Here is a 19,099-nt window from a genome sequence, read left to right on the forward strand (position 1 = left end):
TCTTTTTCAGGGAGGTCTGGGAGCTGGACCCTCCTGAGGTGGTGAACTCGGTCCTGCAGTATGCTGCCTGGGGGGTGCAGGGCCAACAGCTGGTGAGAACACAGTGAATAAAACATGTCAGAGACTCACCCTGACTTATAGCACCACCTGAATTAATTTTACTGCATTTCAGGGTCAGTGACAATTAAGTGTTACACTTTCTGTTTCATACATTTGGTTATCTGTGTCTGAAGCTTGCAGTAATTAAGTTATTTTTAAAGAATAACAGTTATGTAATTACATCAGTGAAGTCACAGCCTTTATCTGACGTCCAACAAATCTAATTCTAATTTTCTTCAGAAAAATAAGAGCCTGTATTTTAAAGGCTCTGTGGCTGATTGATGTGGAGGACGTTGTGTCATATAAAGAGATACAGTGTCTCTGCCTTTACTGCATGTGTCTCTCAGAACTGCCCACTCCACTCATAATGCCTCACTTTTTCATACCTTTCTTATTCATCTACACTTGCCTCTTGACACCTAAAAAGGCTGAAGCTGAGTAAAGCTGCTTTGACCATATTTGCAAATTTCAATGTGGAATATTTAAGCATAAATCAAACAGGAGTCCATTAGGAAGTCATTATGGTGATGAGAGAGCGAGACAGATGTGGAGGCTTTTTAGCTCTCGAGTGGCACGCGCAGCATCATTAGCCAGAAGAGCATCTTTGGAAAGAACGACGTGTGTTTTTGTGAGAGAGGCTGTAAGAGAGCTGTGTGATTCTGTCAATTCTCACAGCGAAGATGATGCCAGAAAGTTACACAGAGATCATGAATTAGAGGTGTCTGATGATGACTTCACTCGGTTCTCATTACGCTGCAGTTCTAATTATGGCTTCATTGAGCTGCTTTGATCATCTGTGAATTATTCTGTGAAAAATAACTGTGGTCATATAGTGAATATTATCATTATGCGTCATTGTCTAGAATGACTGCTCTTATCTTTTTAATCCACCTGTATTTTCAGTAACCCGCAGTCAGAGGTATTTCACAGAGGTAATCAGACTATTATTAGCACAGCCTTTTAACTATGGGGAAATCACAGCCTGTGGAGCCAAAGGCCTCCTGGGGGTGAAGATACTGCACAACGTGAATCTGAGTCAAATATTTTATAGCTGCTTGACATCGTAACTCAGTCAGACCTAAACGCACAGGCAAGATACACACATGGACATCATTCAGCGTGACTGATCCTTGTCTCTGACGTCCACTGGGAATAAACTCATCATCTTAGAAATCGCAGGAAATAGATTCTTCAGAACCTTTTCTTCTCGTCTGTGTCAAACTAATCCACTGGTGTTTGTCTGTTTGTCTCTGCTTACATAGCAAACAGGTCCTGCTAATGACTAATTCAACATTCAAAATCTCAATAAACACAAAAGTTAAATTTCACAGTGAAATGAAAGAAAAGCTCAAAGATCAATTTTAAAAACAATAACAAAACAATGAAATACAATTAAAATACCTGACCTACATGTCCAGACCCCGTCCTACGCACTTACCATCCATCGACAGTGCACCTGAGAGAGTCTGCATCATGGAGATAAATACCATGTTTGTGGGTTTTAAATGTAGAGTCTGTGATCTCATTAACCGTGTAGATGTTTTTAGTAGATTAACAAACATCAGAGTGAGCTCCGGTGTGGCCCTGCCCCCAGTAGTCCTTCCTCTGTCAATGTGCAGTGATGTCCTTCTCCTCACTCTATGTAAATATGGACCCAATGCACACCTTATACCTGAAGCCCCCCTGCATTCAGATATTTCAGGAAATTAGTGACACTTAATCTTTGGCCTGTTATAGAATAATGTCTTCAGTGGGAAATAATGGGCGGTGAGCTACTGTCTGGAGAGAGAAGTTAGAATCTACTCAAAGATTAACCCGATTTGTTGACATTAAGAAAACATAAGGGAAGGCTGAGGTCGTGGTTTTCCACATTAGCTTCAGCAGATGCTAATTCAGAAATGTTCAAATGTAACTTGAAGGAAATGACTTTCAGTTCACCAAACAATTTTTGTAAAACCCTGTGGTTTTAACAGTGTTTATATTTAAAGTGAAGTTATCTACAGGAAATGCAACAAACCTCAATAACTGTCTTTATCGTGATATCACATGAAAACTACACAAATCTGTGTAGTCTGTGCATTTTGTATTGATGCCCTCTGAATTTCTAACACCGAGATCCCCACAACATTCCCAACTTCTATAATTTGATCAAACTTGTAGCAAAAAAAAAAAGTCTGATTATCTTCACTCCAGTGTAGGGGAGAACTTCCTTCTTGCAGACGGTGCATTTGAAGTGGCTCTGCTGTTAAATCACCATTTCCCTGAACCTTTTAGCACAGCCTCAGAGTGCCCTCTGCACTGATGATGCCTCGATGCCTTGCAGGCAGACAGCAGATGGCCCTGCTGACTGTGAGGCTGTGTCGGTGCAGGGGGAGGCCCCTTGCTAATGAATTTTTATTTAAGATCACATCAGGCCACACTTTTCTGGCTCTTTCAGACAGATTCTGCTTCCATCCGAGACAGACTTTGGTCTGTGTAACTTTGAGAGATGGAGTCTCTGGTGTTTGTTTGATGTGTCAGATAAGTTCAACATTGTTTTTCTTCTACATGGAAGTGAAGGTAGCTCTGTTCATATTGTGGACGGTGCTGCTGCTCTCTACTTCCTCTATTGTTCTCAGATGGGGTTTGAGAACTCAGGAAAGTTTTTCATGGACAAATATTGAATCTTTTTTTTTTATTTCAATCAGAAAAGAAAGTTGCAAAGTAAATGTAGGCTGCACGTCTTGTATCCTTAATAAAAAGTACCACCCTCCTGTGTTGTTCCAAACAGCTTTAATTTACAAAAAGGTTAGAAATCAAAGAAAGAAAGATGCTCTTTACAACTCCAGAACTTCCAGTTTTGTCTGATTTGAAACTCCAGAGGTGGAGGAGTCTGGTTTTTGGATTTTAAGTCAGTGCTGAGGTGTTTGGAGGAGTTACAAGTTTACTTCCACTAATACACTTTACACTACATTGGCGTTAATCACTTAACACTGCCTTACACCTTTTAATTCAAAAAGAATAGTTTGGGTGCTTGAGCAAATATCGTGTGTATTTAATATAATAGCTGTTAATCCTGTGGATGTGCAAACCCCCAAAATCGGACTCATCTCTGAAAACTTTACAGCCACGTGCACCAGTTTGTCTCCTGCTGCAGGATTTCAGTATTCCTCTCCCGCACCATGAGAGATTTAAGTTGGGACTGTGTGCTTTGTCTCTACAGATCTACATATTTGAAAACAACATCTACTACCAATCTGACGTCAAGAGTAACTCCCTGAGGCTGACGTCCTCTGGGAAGGAGGGGGTCATCTTCAATGGGATTGCTGACTGGCTCTATGAAGGTACATAGCATGCACTGTAGACCTTTTCCCGGTGGCTATTTGAGGAAACCAATGACAAACCGATAACGACTGCTTTTCCACAGTGGATTTTAATCACAGCTGAGATGCAAATAATGATAATATCTAACCTAATTTTCCAAGTGTTAACATATTGTCTCATTAAACTGAAAATACCCATGTTTAGAAGCATTACCTTAGAAAAGACAGTGATTAAATATTCATGTTTGTTCTGGTACCGATCTAGATCTCCCACTGGGTGAAGGCATTTTATGTGCTTTAAAAGAACATACACTGCATACACTTAGGCACTTCGGCACATCTCCCGGGAGAGAAGAAGATTATGTAAATCTTCCTTAAATCTTAAAAAAGACAAGCGACCACAATATCTGCACTGCAGTTTTGTCTGCTTTGTTCCCTTTTTTGTTCTTAATTAAATTTGTGAAGTATAATAATTTAACAGTCATTGAGGACTGACCCCAAATTAGAACGTCATATACTGCACCACCTCTTTTATTAGAGCAGATTTTGTTCCACTTCAGTGTGTTTGGTTTTTCAGATCAGCATCATCAACTGAAATGAGAGTCATGTACAGTATCAGTGGTGATCCTAGACTCGGAGGGTCCAGGCAAATTGCCAGTTGCAGAAACCATTTATGAAACCACCATGGGCAGACGCTACATTTTACAGATGTCCCCTAAATGCCTCACATGCAGACATTCAGCAGGAGCTACGATTTAAAGATATCTCCTAAACACCTCACACAAAGACTATCAATAGACGTTACTATTTACAGATGTCCCCTAAACGTCTCACATGCAGGCAATAGTATCTACACCACACATCATCTGGGGCCACACGTGGGGGTGGGGGTTGGGGTAACAGCAGTGAACTGGATAGTGTATTTATGGGAGGTTTAAGGGGGGTTTGTAGTTGTCTTTGCAAAATGTGCCAATATGAGGGGCCATCACCCCTTAGGGGCCCCAAACATTTACCTGGTTTTTCTCTGCTGATGGTTTGCCTCTGTATAAGATATGATTAGACAGTTCAGAAAATTGATCTTTTTACCAATAGTCACTGCTAACAAAAAGCACAGATCTTTCTGATGGTGTTATTACCATTCATCCTTTTTCTTTTTGTATTCACATCATCTAGATTTGTTAATGTTAATATCAATAATAGACTGAAACACAAACAACAACATACAGCTTAAGTATAATCTGGTTTAAAGCTGCTATAAGTAGATTTTAAGTGCCTGTTGACGGATCCTAAATTGTGTTACTTGCTTTTTGATCCTTAAAGTGCAAGATTGATCTCAGATCTGAAAAGTATAGATCATTCTGTGTCTCCCTCCACACAGAGGAGATCCTTCAGACCCATGTGGCACACTGGTGGTCCCCTGACGGAGAGAGGCTGGCCTTCCTGGTTCTCAACGACAGCCTGGTGCCCAACATGGCTTTACCTCGCTTCACTGGCATGACATACCCCAGAGGCAGGCAGTACCCATACCCCAAGGTAAACAGCATTATTTAGAAACTATGCTGTAGGTGTCACTGTACTGTCTACTCACAGAGCGGATATGAAGTACGAGCTGTCTGTTGTCATCTTTACTGTTACATTTATTTTGAGAGAAAGAAGAGAAAATAAACATCGCTCTCATGTCTGTGGTTCCAGCACAGACCTGGAGTCAGAGAGTGGTTAGCCTAGCTTAGAATAAAGACTGAGAGGGGAAAATAGCTAGCCTGGCTCCAAGGTAACAAAAAACCAAACAAAAAAAAAACATTAATGAACATGTTGTGTTCAAAGCAGTATGCTAAAAGAAAAACAGCATCTCTCAGAGCGTGTGTGTTGTGACGCCACCATTCACTCTTATAGGGCGACAGTGCACAGTCAGAGAGGCAGAGAATTAATTACGCCACTTGAACAGAATGCAGTGTATCACAGTGATCACACACATCACCCAGTTTTCTTGCTACAATAGCTTCGCCGATCTTTGATGGAAAGCAGCACCTGTTGTTCTCTGTGCAGGTCTTTCTGTACGGCTCTGCCTGTGCATCATCAGAGGTCTGTTCGGGAAGCTCAGAGAATCAAAGTACTGTAGAGTGAGTCAGAGCCAAAGAGAAAATGACTACACAGAATAACAAATTAACCCCCAGAATTCATTTATCATCATACAGCACTGATCTCAACAGACTCATAACGTCTGAGGGATGTTTTTTCCTCTGGATTTGTAGGCACAACAACATTCAAATGAGACGACTGACAGAATGCAAATGCCTTTTTTTTTTGTTTTTTGTTTTTGTTCAGTGAAGTGTTTCTGCAATGCATCGTGTTTATACATAAGCATACTTGTCTAACTCTGTGTGCACTTTAAAGAGTTTAAAGGGCTTTTAAAGGGCTGCTCTCAATCAATTATTCCTTTTAAATGGCTTCATCGTGGGGCAGCTCGTTATAACTCATCCTGCCATTTTGGATGGAAGAGTTTTGCCGTTGCAGTCATGTGAGGCTCACGTCTGGACTGTTTGGCTCTGCACACAGGCCGGCCAAGCCAACCCGGCGGTGAAGCTCTACGTTGTCAATCTCTATGGGCCGACGCACACTCTGGAGCTCATGCCTCCAGAGACGCTCAAACTACGGTGAGAGGATCTGTGCTTTGTTTGTCAGACTTTTTGCATCAGCTGCTGTAACACTTTTTTGTGTGGTCAGTTATTTATTGTGTATATAAGGAGGTAACAACACAGAATACTACACAAAATTAGATGTAACTAGAGGGATGAAACATATGCAAAGTATATATATATATATATATATATATATATATATATATATATATATACTTCAGTGTGCTAACATACTGAGAAAAAAACACGGAACAAAGGAAAGTTACTAAATAATAATAATAATAAGAAGAACATAAAGAGAAATCAATTACAAAACATAAATACACAAAAAAGGAAGACATTTTTGAAAAAACAACCCGATTATCTCTAGGCCTGCATACACACACGCACAGACACAGACACAGACACACACATTCATACATATGGCCAAAAAAAAGAATCCAGACTGAAAACTAAAGGAGACTGCTGTTTGCTGTCAGGGCCCCTAGACTTTGGAGCGACCTACCAGAGTCTTGCAGAGTCAGTTCCCCTTTTTATAAAACTCCTTAAGAAACATTTTTACAAAAAAGCTTTTATTGCATGATGTCTTTTAAATTTCATTTATACTTCACCTTGGTTTGTTTGGATATTTTATTAGATTTGTTTGGATGTCTTACATTTGACTATAAGTGCTATACAAATAAAGTATTATTTTTATTTTTATTATAACAAAAATGAATATAAAGGACCAAATTCATGTAGCTTGTAATTCAGTTCTGCCCAGCAGGTAATATTCTGATGCTTTTAACCTTGCACAGCAGAGCTGCAGTAGACTGATCTCTCTTTGTGCCAGTAGCAGTAGCTGTGCGACACCCAAGGGATCTGTTTGACATTTTAAACTTCAGATGGTCATTTTTCCTCACGAGACACTTGGCATCTTTTAATTGGGAAATGTGGCAGCCTGCAGCCTGCTGTGCTCCTGCACTGCAGTTGTTGCAGTTGTGTTTTCAGTTCAGTTCAGCTAAAAGATGATATAATGAAGGATAAACAACACATCCCAGCATGAGGTGAGGTAAAACCACTATTGTTATTTCATAATGAATCCAGTTGTATTTGTCAATCTAACATATTTTAGAGATTTCGTTATAGCCGTCAGAGTTTATGAAATTTCATCTTTCTATGCCCGGGGCGCAATCTGAAAACTGTTAATGACTTCATATGGAAATATACTCCATGTCAGCAGGACTTCTTGCTGCCACCACTGTCTCTTGGCACGACTTGTACTGAACCGACTCAATTATGCCAGACTGAGTTCTGCTGCAGAAAGATTTGTGAAATGTTCACCGCGTCTTAACATAGAAAGGATGTTCTTTGTGCACAAAAAAGAAAGTCACAGACATCTCTTGTGCCGTGAAAGGACCGGGCAGAAGAGACATGACAAAAGAAAAGCAGCAGCTTCACACTGAAGTAATTTGGTTTTCAGGAGCAGGAAAATGAGAATTTAACTTCACCCTTGACTCCGGTTCAGTTCTCAACTGCAAAAAACTTTTCTACTCTCACTTTTAATGTCAGTCATTTGCCCCCGCTTTTTTTTATATAATCAAGTCCATTACTTCTGAACTGCTCATTAAATTCCTCTTGTGAGACACATGGATGTGATAACATCATCCTGTCATGATCAACCATCACATCACATCTCTCCAAAAATGCATCTTACGATTTAAAAATGGTTTCTATAGTAACAATCTGTAATTTTACAGAGCTTGAAATAAATAATGTTTTTTTTATTTCATAGAGACCATTATGTGACCATGGTGAAGTGGATCAGCAAGACCAAGACGTCTGTGAGGTGGCTGAATCGGGCCCAGAACATCTCCATCCTCACCGTGTGTGACACGACCACCGGGGCCTGCGTCACGGTGCGTGTGTGTGGGGGTGTGAGTGTGTGTGTGTGTGTGTGTGTGTGTGTGTGTGTCCTTGGGTTGTAAAGGAGACTAAAAAAATGGAAAAAAGTGACTCTCCTTGCTTGTGTATTTTTATGAGCAAATCTACTCACTTATTAAATTGAGGGAGAATAGATGTTTTCTTACCCGTGTACCTCAACACAACTCTCCACATTTACCTCAAACGGCGTTTGTCAAACTTAGGTGGAGAGCTCTTTGGTTTATACAGTGTGTGATCAAGCCGGGTATTACATATGATTTGATTTCCAAGGTAACTCTTTTGTACTGGGTTTGTTCCCTGCACTCATTTTCTTTAAACTTTTTAATAAGCAACAGTCACTTTAAACCAATTCCCTCTTTATATCCACCGAGTGCTTTGTTGTTGTGAAGAGGTTCTAGGTAAAGATGTGAAAAATAGTGGCATCTATTATTTATGAAGTACAGATACTCTGAGTTTTTTGGCGATGCTCTCATTCATCTTCAGCAGTAACGCAGACGAGTGTTATCTGCTACACAGCTTTTTAAAATATTGAGATACATGGAAATGTGTATGAGATAAACACAGACATTTAGGTTTCAGTGAAATGATTTGACTCTTTAAATCTGTGTAACACAGTTTTAATGCCACATCATACCAGCATTTAAAACTGTAAAACTTTGCTTCAAAATCAATGTCTCTCTATAGAATTGCTGCAGTGGGATTTGCGTCCACAGTGGAGCTGTGTCTCGCTGGCGTGGAGAGCTTTTTCCCCCTCTCAGTAGTTATTGATTTAAATCGACTGTCCGCTAAGCCCCGTCCCCTTCAGTTACTTCTGCTACGCCTGTTAACCTTTCCATTCTCACACTGCACATATTTACTTACAGTTTTGCCACTCCTTAATTCCACACAGAAAATAAACAAACACAGTTTTCTCAATTCAACCCAGCGACCATGGATTTTCCTGAAATGATGACAGATGCTTGCTAATAACCCAGCGTAACCAAAATTCAGTCTCTGACTGACTTGATTCAAAGTCATTTATTTTGAAACAATAACCTTGGAAAAAATAAATCTTAAATATGCACATGTTGGCCACAAACATTTATTATGCTCAAAAATGGAGACTAAAGTACAAAAGCCCAGAAAGACAAGTATTTGTTTTGGGTTTTTTTTTTTTTTCATTTGTGAAAACAGGTGATTTTTTTTCCCTTTATAATACAATTTTTTGGGCACCACTAAAAGAAACATAAATGCTTCAAACTTATAAAAAATATAATATACATAGAAAAAATACATACACACATATATATATATATATATATATATATGTATGTATTTTTTATATATATATAGAGAGAGAGAGATAAAGAAACAGCATCCACTTCATTATCCATGATGGTCACTATAGGAAAACATACTCTGCAAAGCAACAGAGGATATATTTATTCTTAATTAGTTCTATATTTAAACAGAATGACAATTCACTTTTACAAGAGGAAAGGGTTTGAGGGGTTTGAGTTAGACCTTAACTGTTGTGTCTGTTCAACTATTAATTACGTTGGTGAAATCGCAGCACATCTGCTGGAGCTAAATCCCTCCATATTGTCTCCGTATTTGGACGCCACGGAGTTGTGTTAACCCTGCGGTTGAACCGAGGGACTCAACAGGCTGCTCTCCAGTGCTGTGGATCCTGATTTGGTGTGATTTGCAGGAACAAACACGCCACCCAGCCAAGAGGCAGCTTAGCTCGGGCCTGGACGCAGCATCCAGAATCCCCTGCCAAAACTCTGGCTCCGGCTCATGCATATTGGGTTGAAATGAGGGCCCAGACCACGAGTGGTGTCCCCGGTGACGTGTTAAACTAAACAGCAAAATAAGGAGTCCATTATGTGACAGATGATTCTGTCTGGAAAACATTTCACCAAAGTGTGAAAAAAATATGAAACAAATAAAACACTTTTCCACTCGAATTGTTGACATAAAAGAAACCTCATTTTGAGATACAGTGTGATTATACTGCTGCTCCACTGTTCACACTTTTCAAACCTGTGTCAAAAGCAGCACGATGAGAGGATTTCGATGGCTTTGGTGACATTTTGCTCTGACATCTTTTTCAGAGACATGAGGAAAGCTCCGAGCTCTGGCTCTCCAAGCAGGTAAACTTCTCTCTGCATTCTCTACTCAACATTTTTAAAAGCGTGTGATCCAGTGCTGTAATTTCACTTCAGGACAGCTCCAACTCGACATCATTCAAACTGAGATGACATAAAGGACACTGTCATCATGTTTTCATACGTGTGTTTTGTGTATACAAGAGGTTTAAAATCAAAGACACAGCATTTTATAAAATTTGTATAATCCATCGAAAGAATTTGCAAAATTACAGCTCACATTTAGCTTTTTATGGTGTTTTCACTGTAGGAAAATCTTTAAATTACTGTCTTGTCATGATGGACTTCTGCAAAGCGTGACTGCACTGTACAGTTTACTCATTTGACATCAGCCTCTTTGTTCCAGCAGAGCCAGGGGCATGGTGCTGTCAGATAAAAGCTAACAAGGCTGAAGCAGAGCACTGTACCACTAGTTCCATGTAGATGTGGTGAAATATTATCTGAAGTTCAGAAAGGAACTCAATCATTTTGGCTGTGTTTAGATGAGCGAGCACAGTCTGCTCTCGGCTTTAGCTTGTTTTATTTACCCAGAGACGGAGGCAGGCAAGAGACAGTTCATAACAGGACTTGATCATATAGCCCTGCAGCCGTACATGTTTGGCTGTAGCTGTGGGTAATTTAACCACTTGACGATCTTGGCATGCAAAGCTGCTTGTATTTGTTAAGGTGGTAAACTGTGAGATTCTCATTTGCCGGCTGTGAGGTTGTGTCAGTGCAGAGAGAGCCTCTGCAAATGTGTTTTTATGTAAGATCACCACATAAGCCTTTGACAGTTTCCTTGAAAATGCTAAAGGCTCATTCTGGGTAGACTCTCTCCATCTGAGACAGAATGTGTTTCCTCAGTGTCATTACACAACTTTAAACTTGAACTATTGAGTTAAGCACTGACTCAACACACATCTGCTTATTTGGCTGTGTTTAATACATCTGACGAGGTTAACTAAGATTGTCTCTCCTTCACTTTGCCAGAGATTTCTCGTTCAAAGAATTTCTGTTGGAAAAAGTTCAGTGGTGGAAAAGGGAAAGTTATTAAAGTAAAAAGTAAAAGGCATTCAAAATTTGACTGGGGGGGGTGGGGGGTGGGGGGGGGGGCAAGTTGAAACTGCACATCTGCTGGGCAGGAGGCACAGTAAAGCACCGATATGTCTATAAAAGGACCTGCAGTTTTAACAGATACAGGAGTGCTGACCCACAATTCCACTGTGCAGCGTTGTTGCACAAACAAAGTCTACATGAAAGAGTCATCATGTGGAAACCTCACTCCCGACCTCATCACAAAAGTCAGTGCCGTCTGAACTATGCAAGGTGACATCCGGTCGCTTTGGAAACAAGTGCTGTGGACAGATGGAGTTAAAACTGAGCTCATCAAAGGTGTGTTTGGAGAAGAAAAAGAACACCTTGCCAACTGTTAAACATATGGGTGGAAATATTCTGCTCTGGGGTTGTGAGGCTGCCAGCGGCACAGGACCCATCTGAAGCAGACCTCAAAATCCACAATGAACTACTTCAAGAAACCTGAGCTGAGGCTCAGTGTCTCCAGTCTCCCCGACCTTTTTCATATGCCACAATAATCTTTACAGGCTCATTTTTAACATCTATTTGCTGCAGGAGTTGTATTTACTTCTATTCAATGCAACATCAAATCAAACATGGATTTGTTCAGCGATGCCCAAACTTTTAAACCCAAATTAAAGCAAATCAATCCTGCACCTGGATTGGTTTGGGTTCTAACAGGAAACACATTTCAAAAAGACTGGTCAAAATGTATGCACCATTGATGGCGAGACTTTTAGTCTCATATGTGTCAAGCTCCTAAAACACTAGATCCTACATTTCTTATAATGCAACTAATGGGCTCTTTTGATTAAACTGTACTTACTGGGCAAAAACTCCTGTCTTTCAAATACCATGTCTCCAGATTGTTTGCTATTATAAAATTTAAACCCAAATCCAGTCGCAGATGGTGTTCATGTGTGAAGCCAGTGAGTGCTCTGCTGTGTCAAGTACAGCACTTGCATAAATGCACTGTTACTTTTAGTTTGAGTTTCAGGCAGTGCACACAGAGCTGTTGTTTCCCTGCTGGTCATGCTAACTACCCATTTCCCTTCCTGGAAAAGGGTTCACACGTTCAACCAGCAGCAGGATGGATATATATTCATATTAAATTGTTGCAGATTACTACTTTCAGGCTGAAAAAGTGGTCTGAATGTGGAGGCCATTGGTACATCTCATCATCATCATCTTTATTTTCTTGTTCATGCAGTTGACATCAACAGTTAATTTAATGGAAGCCACAGAAAACAGGATATGCACAATCATGCTTCAAACCTTTTTTTACAATGAATCAACAGAAATTAGATTTTTGTCCAGTGTTTATGTCCAGGCTTCAGAAAGGAACATGTTGATAGGTGATAGATGCTGTTAGGTTGATTCATCTTTGCTTCTTGCAGAACCAAGAACCAGTGTTCTCCAAAGACGGCAACAGGTTCTTCCTGACAGTTCCGGTCAAACAAGGAGGGCGTGGAGAGTTTCATCACATCGCCATGTTCACCACACAGGTAAAGGTCCAATTTATTATCAACTTACCTTTATGTTGATGCAGTGTATGGATATAGTTACACCCTTCATTCTTCAGGATCATAGACTGTGAATAAAGATGGACGTAGCCTCTCAGACGTCACTCTCAGGTTTCTGAAGAGCATTTTTGAAGCTCAGTGACCTCCTCCACTGTCGCCATCTTGGCAGTGCCTGACTCCACCTTCCTCCAGCCTAATCCGGAAATTAGCAGAGGGAGGGTTTCTACTATTTTCCACCAGTGCAGCCCTACTGTCTTCCACAGGAGAACAACTGGTTTGCCATCATAGACAGTTGGGCTGCAACGGTAGGAAGTGTTGCGATAGAATCCAGGTCACGTGCTGTAGCCGTCACTGCTTAAAACTTCCTCTTGTTAGCATGCAGTACATTTGAATCATTAGAAGTCTGTATTAGGCACATGGTACTTCGAAACACACACTGGTCCACACTTTCTATTAACCATGAATTCCATAACTCTACCAATAAATAATGAAGTGCCCAACTAGCCTCAGTAAGAAGCAAATCTCTGGAAGTTCCTCTGATTTGAATCAATTGTTATACTGTCGTTGTTCGCTTAATGACCCAACCATCCACCCGGCCTCTTCCCTTAAGGTGTGTTCATTTTGAGTGTTTTTCCAGTCTATGTTAATTTGCCCCAAACAACCAAAGTACCGTCTGGCACCATAGCTGTCCATGTGTTGAGTCATAAAGCCTCTCGAGAAGCAACTTTTTTTGTAATAATTTGCAATTACTTGCATTTTTTCCATCAACTTTATCTGTAATCACATCTTATTAATCGCTTCACTTTCAGCATGAAAATCTCTTAAAAGGTTTTGCACAGTAACACAGTAATGTTACTTCCACCTTTGCCCTGACAATGTCATTATTCACATGACTTGTCAGGATGCACAGAAGTCATTATACATGTATAGACCCGAGTCTTTCAGTAAATGACCAATGCTGTTGTTTCTCTGGTAAGGATGGTGTCTAATATACAGTACAATATACAGATGAGACCGGAGCATACAGAAGAAAAAAAAAGAGATTTATTAGACAAAGACATTCAGATAAATTATTTATCCTCATCTTCTTCTGTTTCTCTCAGTTCAGAGCAGATCAAAACGAAGTCCGACATCTCACATCAGGAAACTGGGAGGTGACCAGGATCATTGCCTATGACGAGAACACTGACAACCTGTGAGTTTAACCTGTTCTAGACAGAACGTTTTTTAAACGTCCCATATTTGACACTTTTCTGCTATAGATATATAGCAGAAGAGATAGATATATTTGTGATTTTAAGAACCAAAAACCATCTCAGTGTAGTTTTACATCTCCTCTCTCAGGCTTCTCTCTGGAGGTCTAGAAACATCAGGGTGTTGAGCCAATCAGAGGAGAGGCTCAAAGCTTCTCCTCTGATTGGCTGACTGTTTTCTGAGTGATTGAATAAAAATATAGCACATTTCAGGTAGACATCTGGCTAAACCAGATCCTGCAAGGTTGGATTGTGGGTCTATGTGGGCGGGGCTTGGGGCATGGCTGAGGGTGGTGACTGCTTTGTTGTGACATCACAAAGTTCCAGAAGTCCTGATGGCTCGTTTTAGGGCTCAGTTTCTGAATACAGACTGTATGCATTTCTCTGTGGACTGAGGCTTTGTTACTTTCAGAGTATTAATATAGAACCTAGACCTGCTTTATAATCACAAACACATGGACATCTACCTTGGGATGTAGATGTAGGGTAGGTAGGGTGTTAGATATGGGACCTTTAACAAACTAAGAAAACATACAACAAACACAATACACTGATGAGTCATTCGAGCCAGTGAAGACCACACAAATCTCATCCTTTTCTCTTCAATTTATTGTGGAATAGTGTGGATAGAAAAATAGTGTGTGTTTTGCATATAAATATGAGACATCATGACAAAAGACATAATGAGAATTGGTGTTTAAATGAGTACATCACCTTACTGTTCTTGTTTTGGTTTTCTGTTGACAGTTATTTCCTCAGCACAGAGGGTTCACCGCGAAGACGACAACTTTTCAGGTTTGTTTTGCACTTAGTCATCAAACAGCTCTCACTGTTGACAGCCATTGTGCATCCACTTCTTTCAATGTATATGCAGGTGTTTTAATTAAATAAAAGTCACTTTTGATATGTCATCTTTTCAAGACGCTCACAAAACATTCTGATTAAACTGGTGTTTGTATTATAACTGCTCTGTTTTTAAAAACAACCATGTTAATTATAGTGAATACAGTAGATGCACATTAGAGGATGACTACGGTGAGTCCCACAGGAATCCCAAAAAACTCTCAGCCTTTAATGTCTACATAGGTAATACATGTTAGCAGGTTAGGTTCATTGTTGGTCTTGCTCTCTTCAGGGGATTTTTTGTTACCATAATACAAACATAAAGTAAAACTAGCATTACCCTTAAGGATGATAAAGTTTTCTGCACATTGTCTTACTTTCCTGATTTAATATCTTCTCTCCTCAGCGTTAAAACTGTGGGTCTGTTCCCACGACGGTGTTTAACATGCGAGTTGAATAAAGCTAACTGTCTGTACTTCAATGCTGACATCAGCCCCACAAACCAGCACATCATCCTGCACTGTAAAGGTAGGTCATCCTATTTTAAGGCTCTTCCAGTGTCTGCTGTGTCTGTAATCTGAAGCATGTCCAAATGAAATGGAGTAAAATTGTGGGGTATAATTATGAGAAGGATTTTATAGAATTGTTCAAGGATTTGATTTTATTGTTCAATTTGGTGCAGGATACCAGCTGCAATACAATGGTAGATGATGATCCACCTCTACCCAGGCTGTCCTGTTGTTAATTTATATATTAAGAGATATTAATATATTAGCCTGTAATCCTGCTTTTTCAAAAGTCTGAAGTACTGAAATCCAAACAGACTCAATTTTTTTGCTCAGCTTCCTATTACAGCTAACAAGCTAACAAAGTGCAGCTGTGTATGATGAGAATGGAATGACAAGTTGCCCCACATCACTTATAGTACAACTGGACAAATATGCTTTGTTCATTCAGTCATTAAGAATAAATTAACAAGCAAATTCTTGAATCATCTGACTGACAACAGCACACTGCTAACTCTGTACCGTCCTCTAAGTCTCTCTGAATAATTAACTCTTTAGACTTTCTTTTGAGTAACGGCCTTTTCTAACTTAGTTTGGAAAATTGCAGTAATATAATCCAGTGTCACTGCATTGTAGATTAGATTAGATGCCCCCACCCCACCCATGCAGAAAAAACACAAATCTCTGCATCCTGTTTCTGCTCTGATTTTATTGTGAAAGTCCTGACTGATACTTGCTGCTACTCTTATCCCACAAGGCTTATTTTTACAAATTCTGTCACGACCAATCACACTTTTTAAGTCCATAAGGAGTATTTGTTTGAACAGCGCTGTTATTTATTTATGAGGCATTATATGTAAGTATTTTAATCTGAAAGTTCAGTCATTGGCCCAGCTCACCTGCTTCATGTTTCCCTGCAGTCAGGTCTCTGGTCCCGCAGGTGGACTGTCACTGTCTTGGACTGCAGCTGGTGACAGTGGCGCTTGTTCTGCTCAGTTGAAGAACTGATACATGTGGTGCTACAGCAAACTCACAGAGGCTGCAGAGCAGAACAAGGAGTGCTGTCTCCAGCTGCAGTTAGTGGGCTAGCTGTTCAAAAATGAACAAATGTCTGGTTAGTGGCAATTGAATTTTTAGAATTAAGTTTTTGAATTTAGCACCTTTTAATGACTTGATCTGTATGATTAATCTTATGAGTAGATCACAAGTGAGATCACCTGCAATATATGATTGCACCACATCGCCACACCCCTGCTTTCTCTGTTTTTGTTAAGGGTCAACTTTAACTTGGTTGTGATTTAATCCTCTTTGCATGTAAATTTCAAATTTTCTGTGCATCAAAGGGTTAAATTGCACTTTTATGAAGTGAGATTTATGTCATGTATCGCAATGTAGCCTAAAAATATTGTGATATTGTTTATAGACCGTATCACCATCAAGAGCCCTGTGTGATAATCTAAGCAGTGGAGTGCACTAAATTTAAAAAAATATTGGAATAATTAAAGAAAGCAGCGTTGCAGATGATCACAGATTCAAATCCATCCACTGGCATTAAAATTATGTTGTTTTATTTTCCTAATCAAGTTGGCTGTTTTTTTTTAAGCAGAGATCAGATGTCGGGTTTGCCTACTGTAATCTGTCACCCTCCATCTATTCGGCTTTAAATTTATCTCCCATCAGTTCCAAATGAGAGGCATCAAATGAAAACAATTAGCCACTGTATTGTGTATAATTACTTTTAGCTAGCCTTATTAGTTAGCTTATTTAATAGAGTGTAACTCCTCATACTGTTTGTGATTTCAATTTATTTTGAGCAGATGAGATCGCCTCATGCTCAGGAACATTTGGGCTTTGGCGAGATGATTTATTGGACAATAATAATGTTTCTATTCCCAGAAGCAATAAAAATAACGGTGAGAGCTTATTGTCTCCTGAGGGCCAAGTTCATGTAACCCCAACAAGCTTGTCCTGACACCTGTTTTCATCAAGAGCTACACAAGCCTTTTAATTCCACTCGTAAAAAGGTTCTGATTGGTTTTGTGTTTTCAGGCAGGTACATACACATAATGAAACCATTTCACTGCGTAACACAAGAATGCAAAGGTCAAAGTTAATACAACTGACCAACAGAGAAGTGAAAGAAATAAAATGCCAAGTGAGAGCTGCAGTTTGTGTGTTAGTGCAAACAATGTAAGGCAGGAGGAATGTGTTTGTGGAGGAGGTTTGCAGCTGCCAGGGGAGCCATTCATCCGTAGCTCAGCTTTTGAGCGAACCTGCCATCCTATTAACCTCTGACTAAGTATTTTGCAAAAGGACATCGAAAGGAACTGGCTTAATTTGACAGTCTAAGGCTATTAGGGAGGCAGTGTGGGTGACCTTTAACCCCTAATTGTTGCAGGTAAATTGGGGAAGGTGACAAGCAAAATCGAAGAAACAGGACGGCTGCCTGCAATTGACAATTGTGTAACTGCTTTACGGGAGCGATCTGGCACATAATGTTCTTTTATTGTTCTGGTTTGAATAACACCAAAGATTTCACTTGCTAATTTGTAAATCTATACACAGCACACATAATCCTTCAATCATGATTACAGAGAAACCGGATCATGTTTAAAGTATTTACAAGCTTCTTTTTTTTATCCTTTTAGGTCCTGGAGCCCCTACTGTGATCTTACACAGCCTCAATAATTCAAGTAAGGACTCCATTTAGTCTTGTGGGAAAGATGGGTATGTGATGACCATCTTAATCACTGTCTGCAGGGTGCCCTAGTTTTTAAAGAAAGCCAAGACACTGAACTCAATGGAAGACATGGTTTCAAACATCTTTCAAGATAGTGCAGCTCACCCAGCAATGAAAAAATAAGCCCCCCCCCCCCCAAAAAAAAAAGGCTATGATGAGACATTACAAGAACTGAAATATGTTCCTATATTAATTATATTTATCCATACAAACCATATAACATGCACGAAAACATGTTGTCTCTTTAAGACTATCACCAATTTGTTCTGCTACACACCATTGGCAGCAAGCAGTTGAAGTCAGGTTTATTTGCCTGCTAAACACAAATGTAATACTAAGTTTTGTGCACTCTGCAAATTAGAAACACAAAAAGTATTAAATAAGAAAAGAAAAAAGTAAATACATAAAGACGCATTATGGAAAATTGTTGAATCATCATCAGGAAGTTCCATCTGTGAGCAGCGCAGTAGCTAAATGCAGCTGCATCAGCTGACTGCACCCTAAACATCTAAGGGACCAATTAGTTTTTCATCCTTCAAGCACGTCAGACGTGTGTGTGTGTTTTGATCCGAGGCTTGAAGCCGGTGAAAAGATTTCAGTTCGTGCTGGAACTCACTCTGAACAAGCTGCTGTTGTCTAAGGGTCTTTGTGGGAATTTTCATTCTTGCAGTGCATTTTTATAGCTGTCACCATGGTCACAGGAGTTTGCATCAGTCCCAAAGTTTGCTAAAAAGACACTGTTTACTTGGTTATCCACCTTATTCCTTTTCCAATAATAGCTTGTGTGAAATACAGACACAGCTTCCAGTCATTCTTTTCACTGAACTCCATGTGAGAGTTTGCAGTATGCTACAGGTGTGTTTCTGATGTGGGAGCGTGATGCACCTTAAACAGGATAATAGGATCATATGTGTTTCTTCTACCACCAAGAGATGGGACAACAATCTGAAGAAGTGGCTTAGGATTGTTCCTGCTGCTTGCTTTCTTGCTGAAAGTTAGATGAGAAGATCAGTTCTGTAAGATAAATAAAAAGCTAGTGCCTGCAGCCGGCTAACTTAGCGTAGCTCC

General features: G+C 39.8%; 1 protein-coding gene across 2 annotated transcripts in view; it reads left to right on the forward strand.

Annotated features, from left to right (window-relative positions):
- Positions 1-19,099, forward strand: part of LOC139614923 (inactive dipeptidyl peptidase 10-like) — a 183,723-nt gene that overhangs the window by 155,320 nt on the left and 9,304 nt on the right. For both annotated transcript variants that reach the window (XM_071472608.1, XM_071472609.1), the window contains exons 7-17: positions 11-92; positions 3,302-3,422; positions 4,780-4,934; positions 5,958-6,055; positions 7,815-7,938; positions 10,060-10,098; positions 12,564-12,671; positions 13,793-13,884; positions 14,690-14,737; positions 15,192-15,313; positions 17,940-17,984. In XM_071472608.1, coding sequence (XP_071328709.1) covers positions 11-92; positions 3,302-3,422; positions 4,780-4,934; positions 5,958-6,055; positions 7,815-7,938; positions 10,060-10,098; positions 12,564-12,671; positions 13,793-13,884; positions 14,690-14,737; positions 15,192-15,313; positions 17,940-17,984 — 1,034 coding nt within the window. The remainder of the gene's footprint in view (positions 1-10; positions 93-3,301; positions 3,423-4,779; positions 4,935-5,957; positions 6,056-7,814; positions 7,939-10,059; positions 10,099-12,563; positions 12,672-13,792; positions 13,885-14,689; positions 14,738-15,191; positions 15,314-17,939; positions 17,985-19,099) is intronic.

This window comes from Trachinotus anak, unplaced genomic scaffold (genome assembly GCF_046630095.1).
Source record: "Trachinotus anak isolate AG129_WGS33_773 ecotype Australia unplaced genomic scaffold, CSIRO_AGI_Tana_v1 ptg000039l, whole genome shotgun sequence".
NCBI lineage: Eukaryota > Metazoa > Chordata > Actinopteri > Carangiformes > Carangidae > Trachinotus > Trachinotus anak.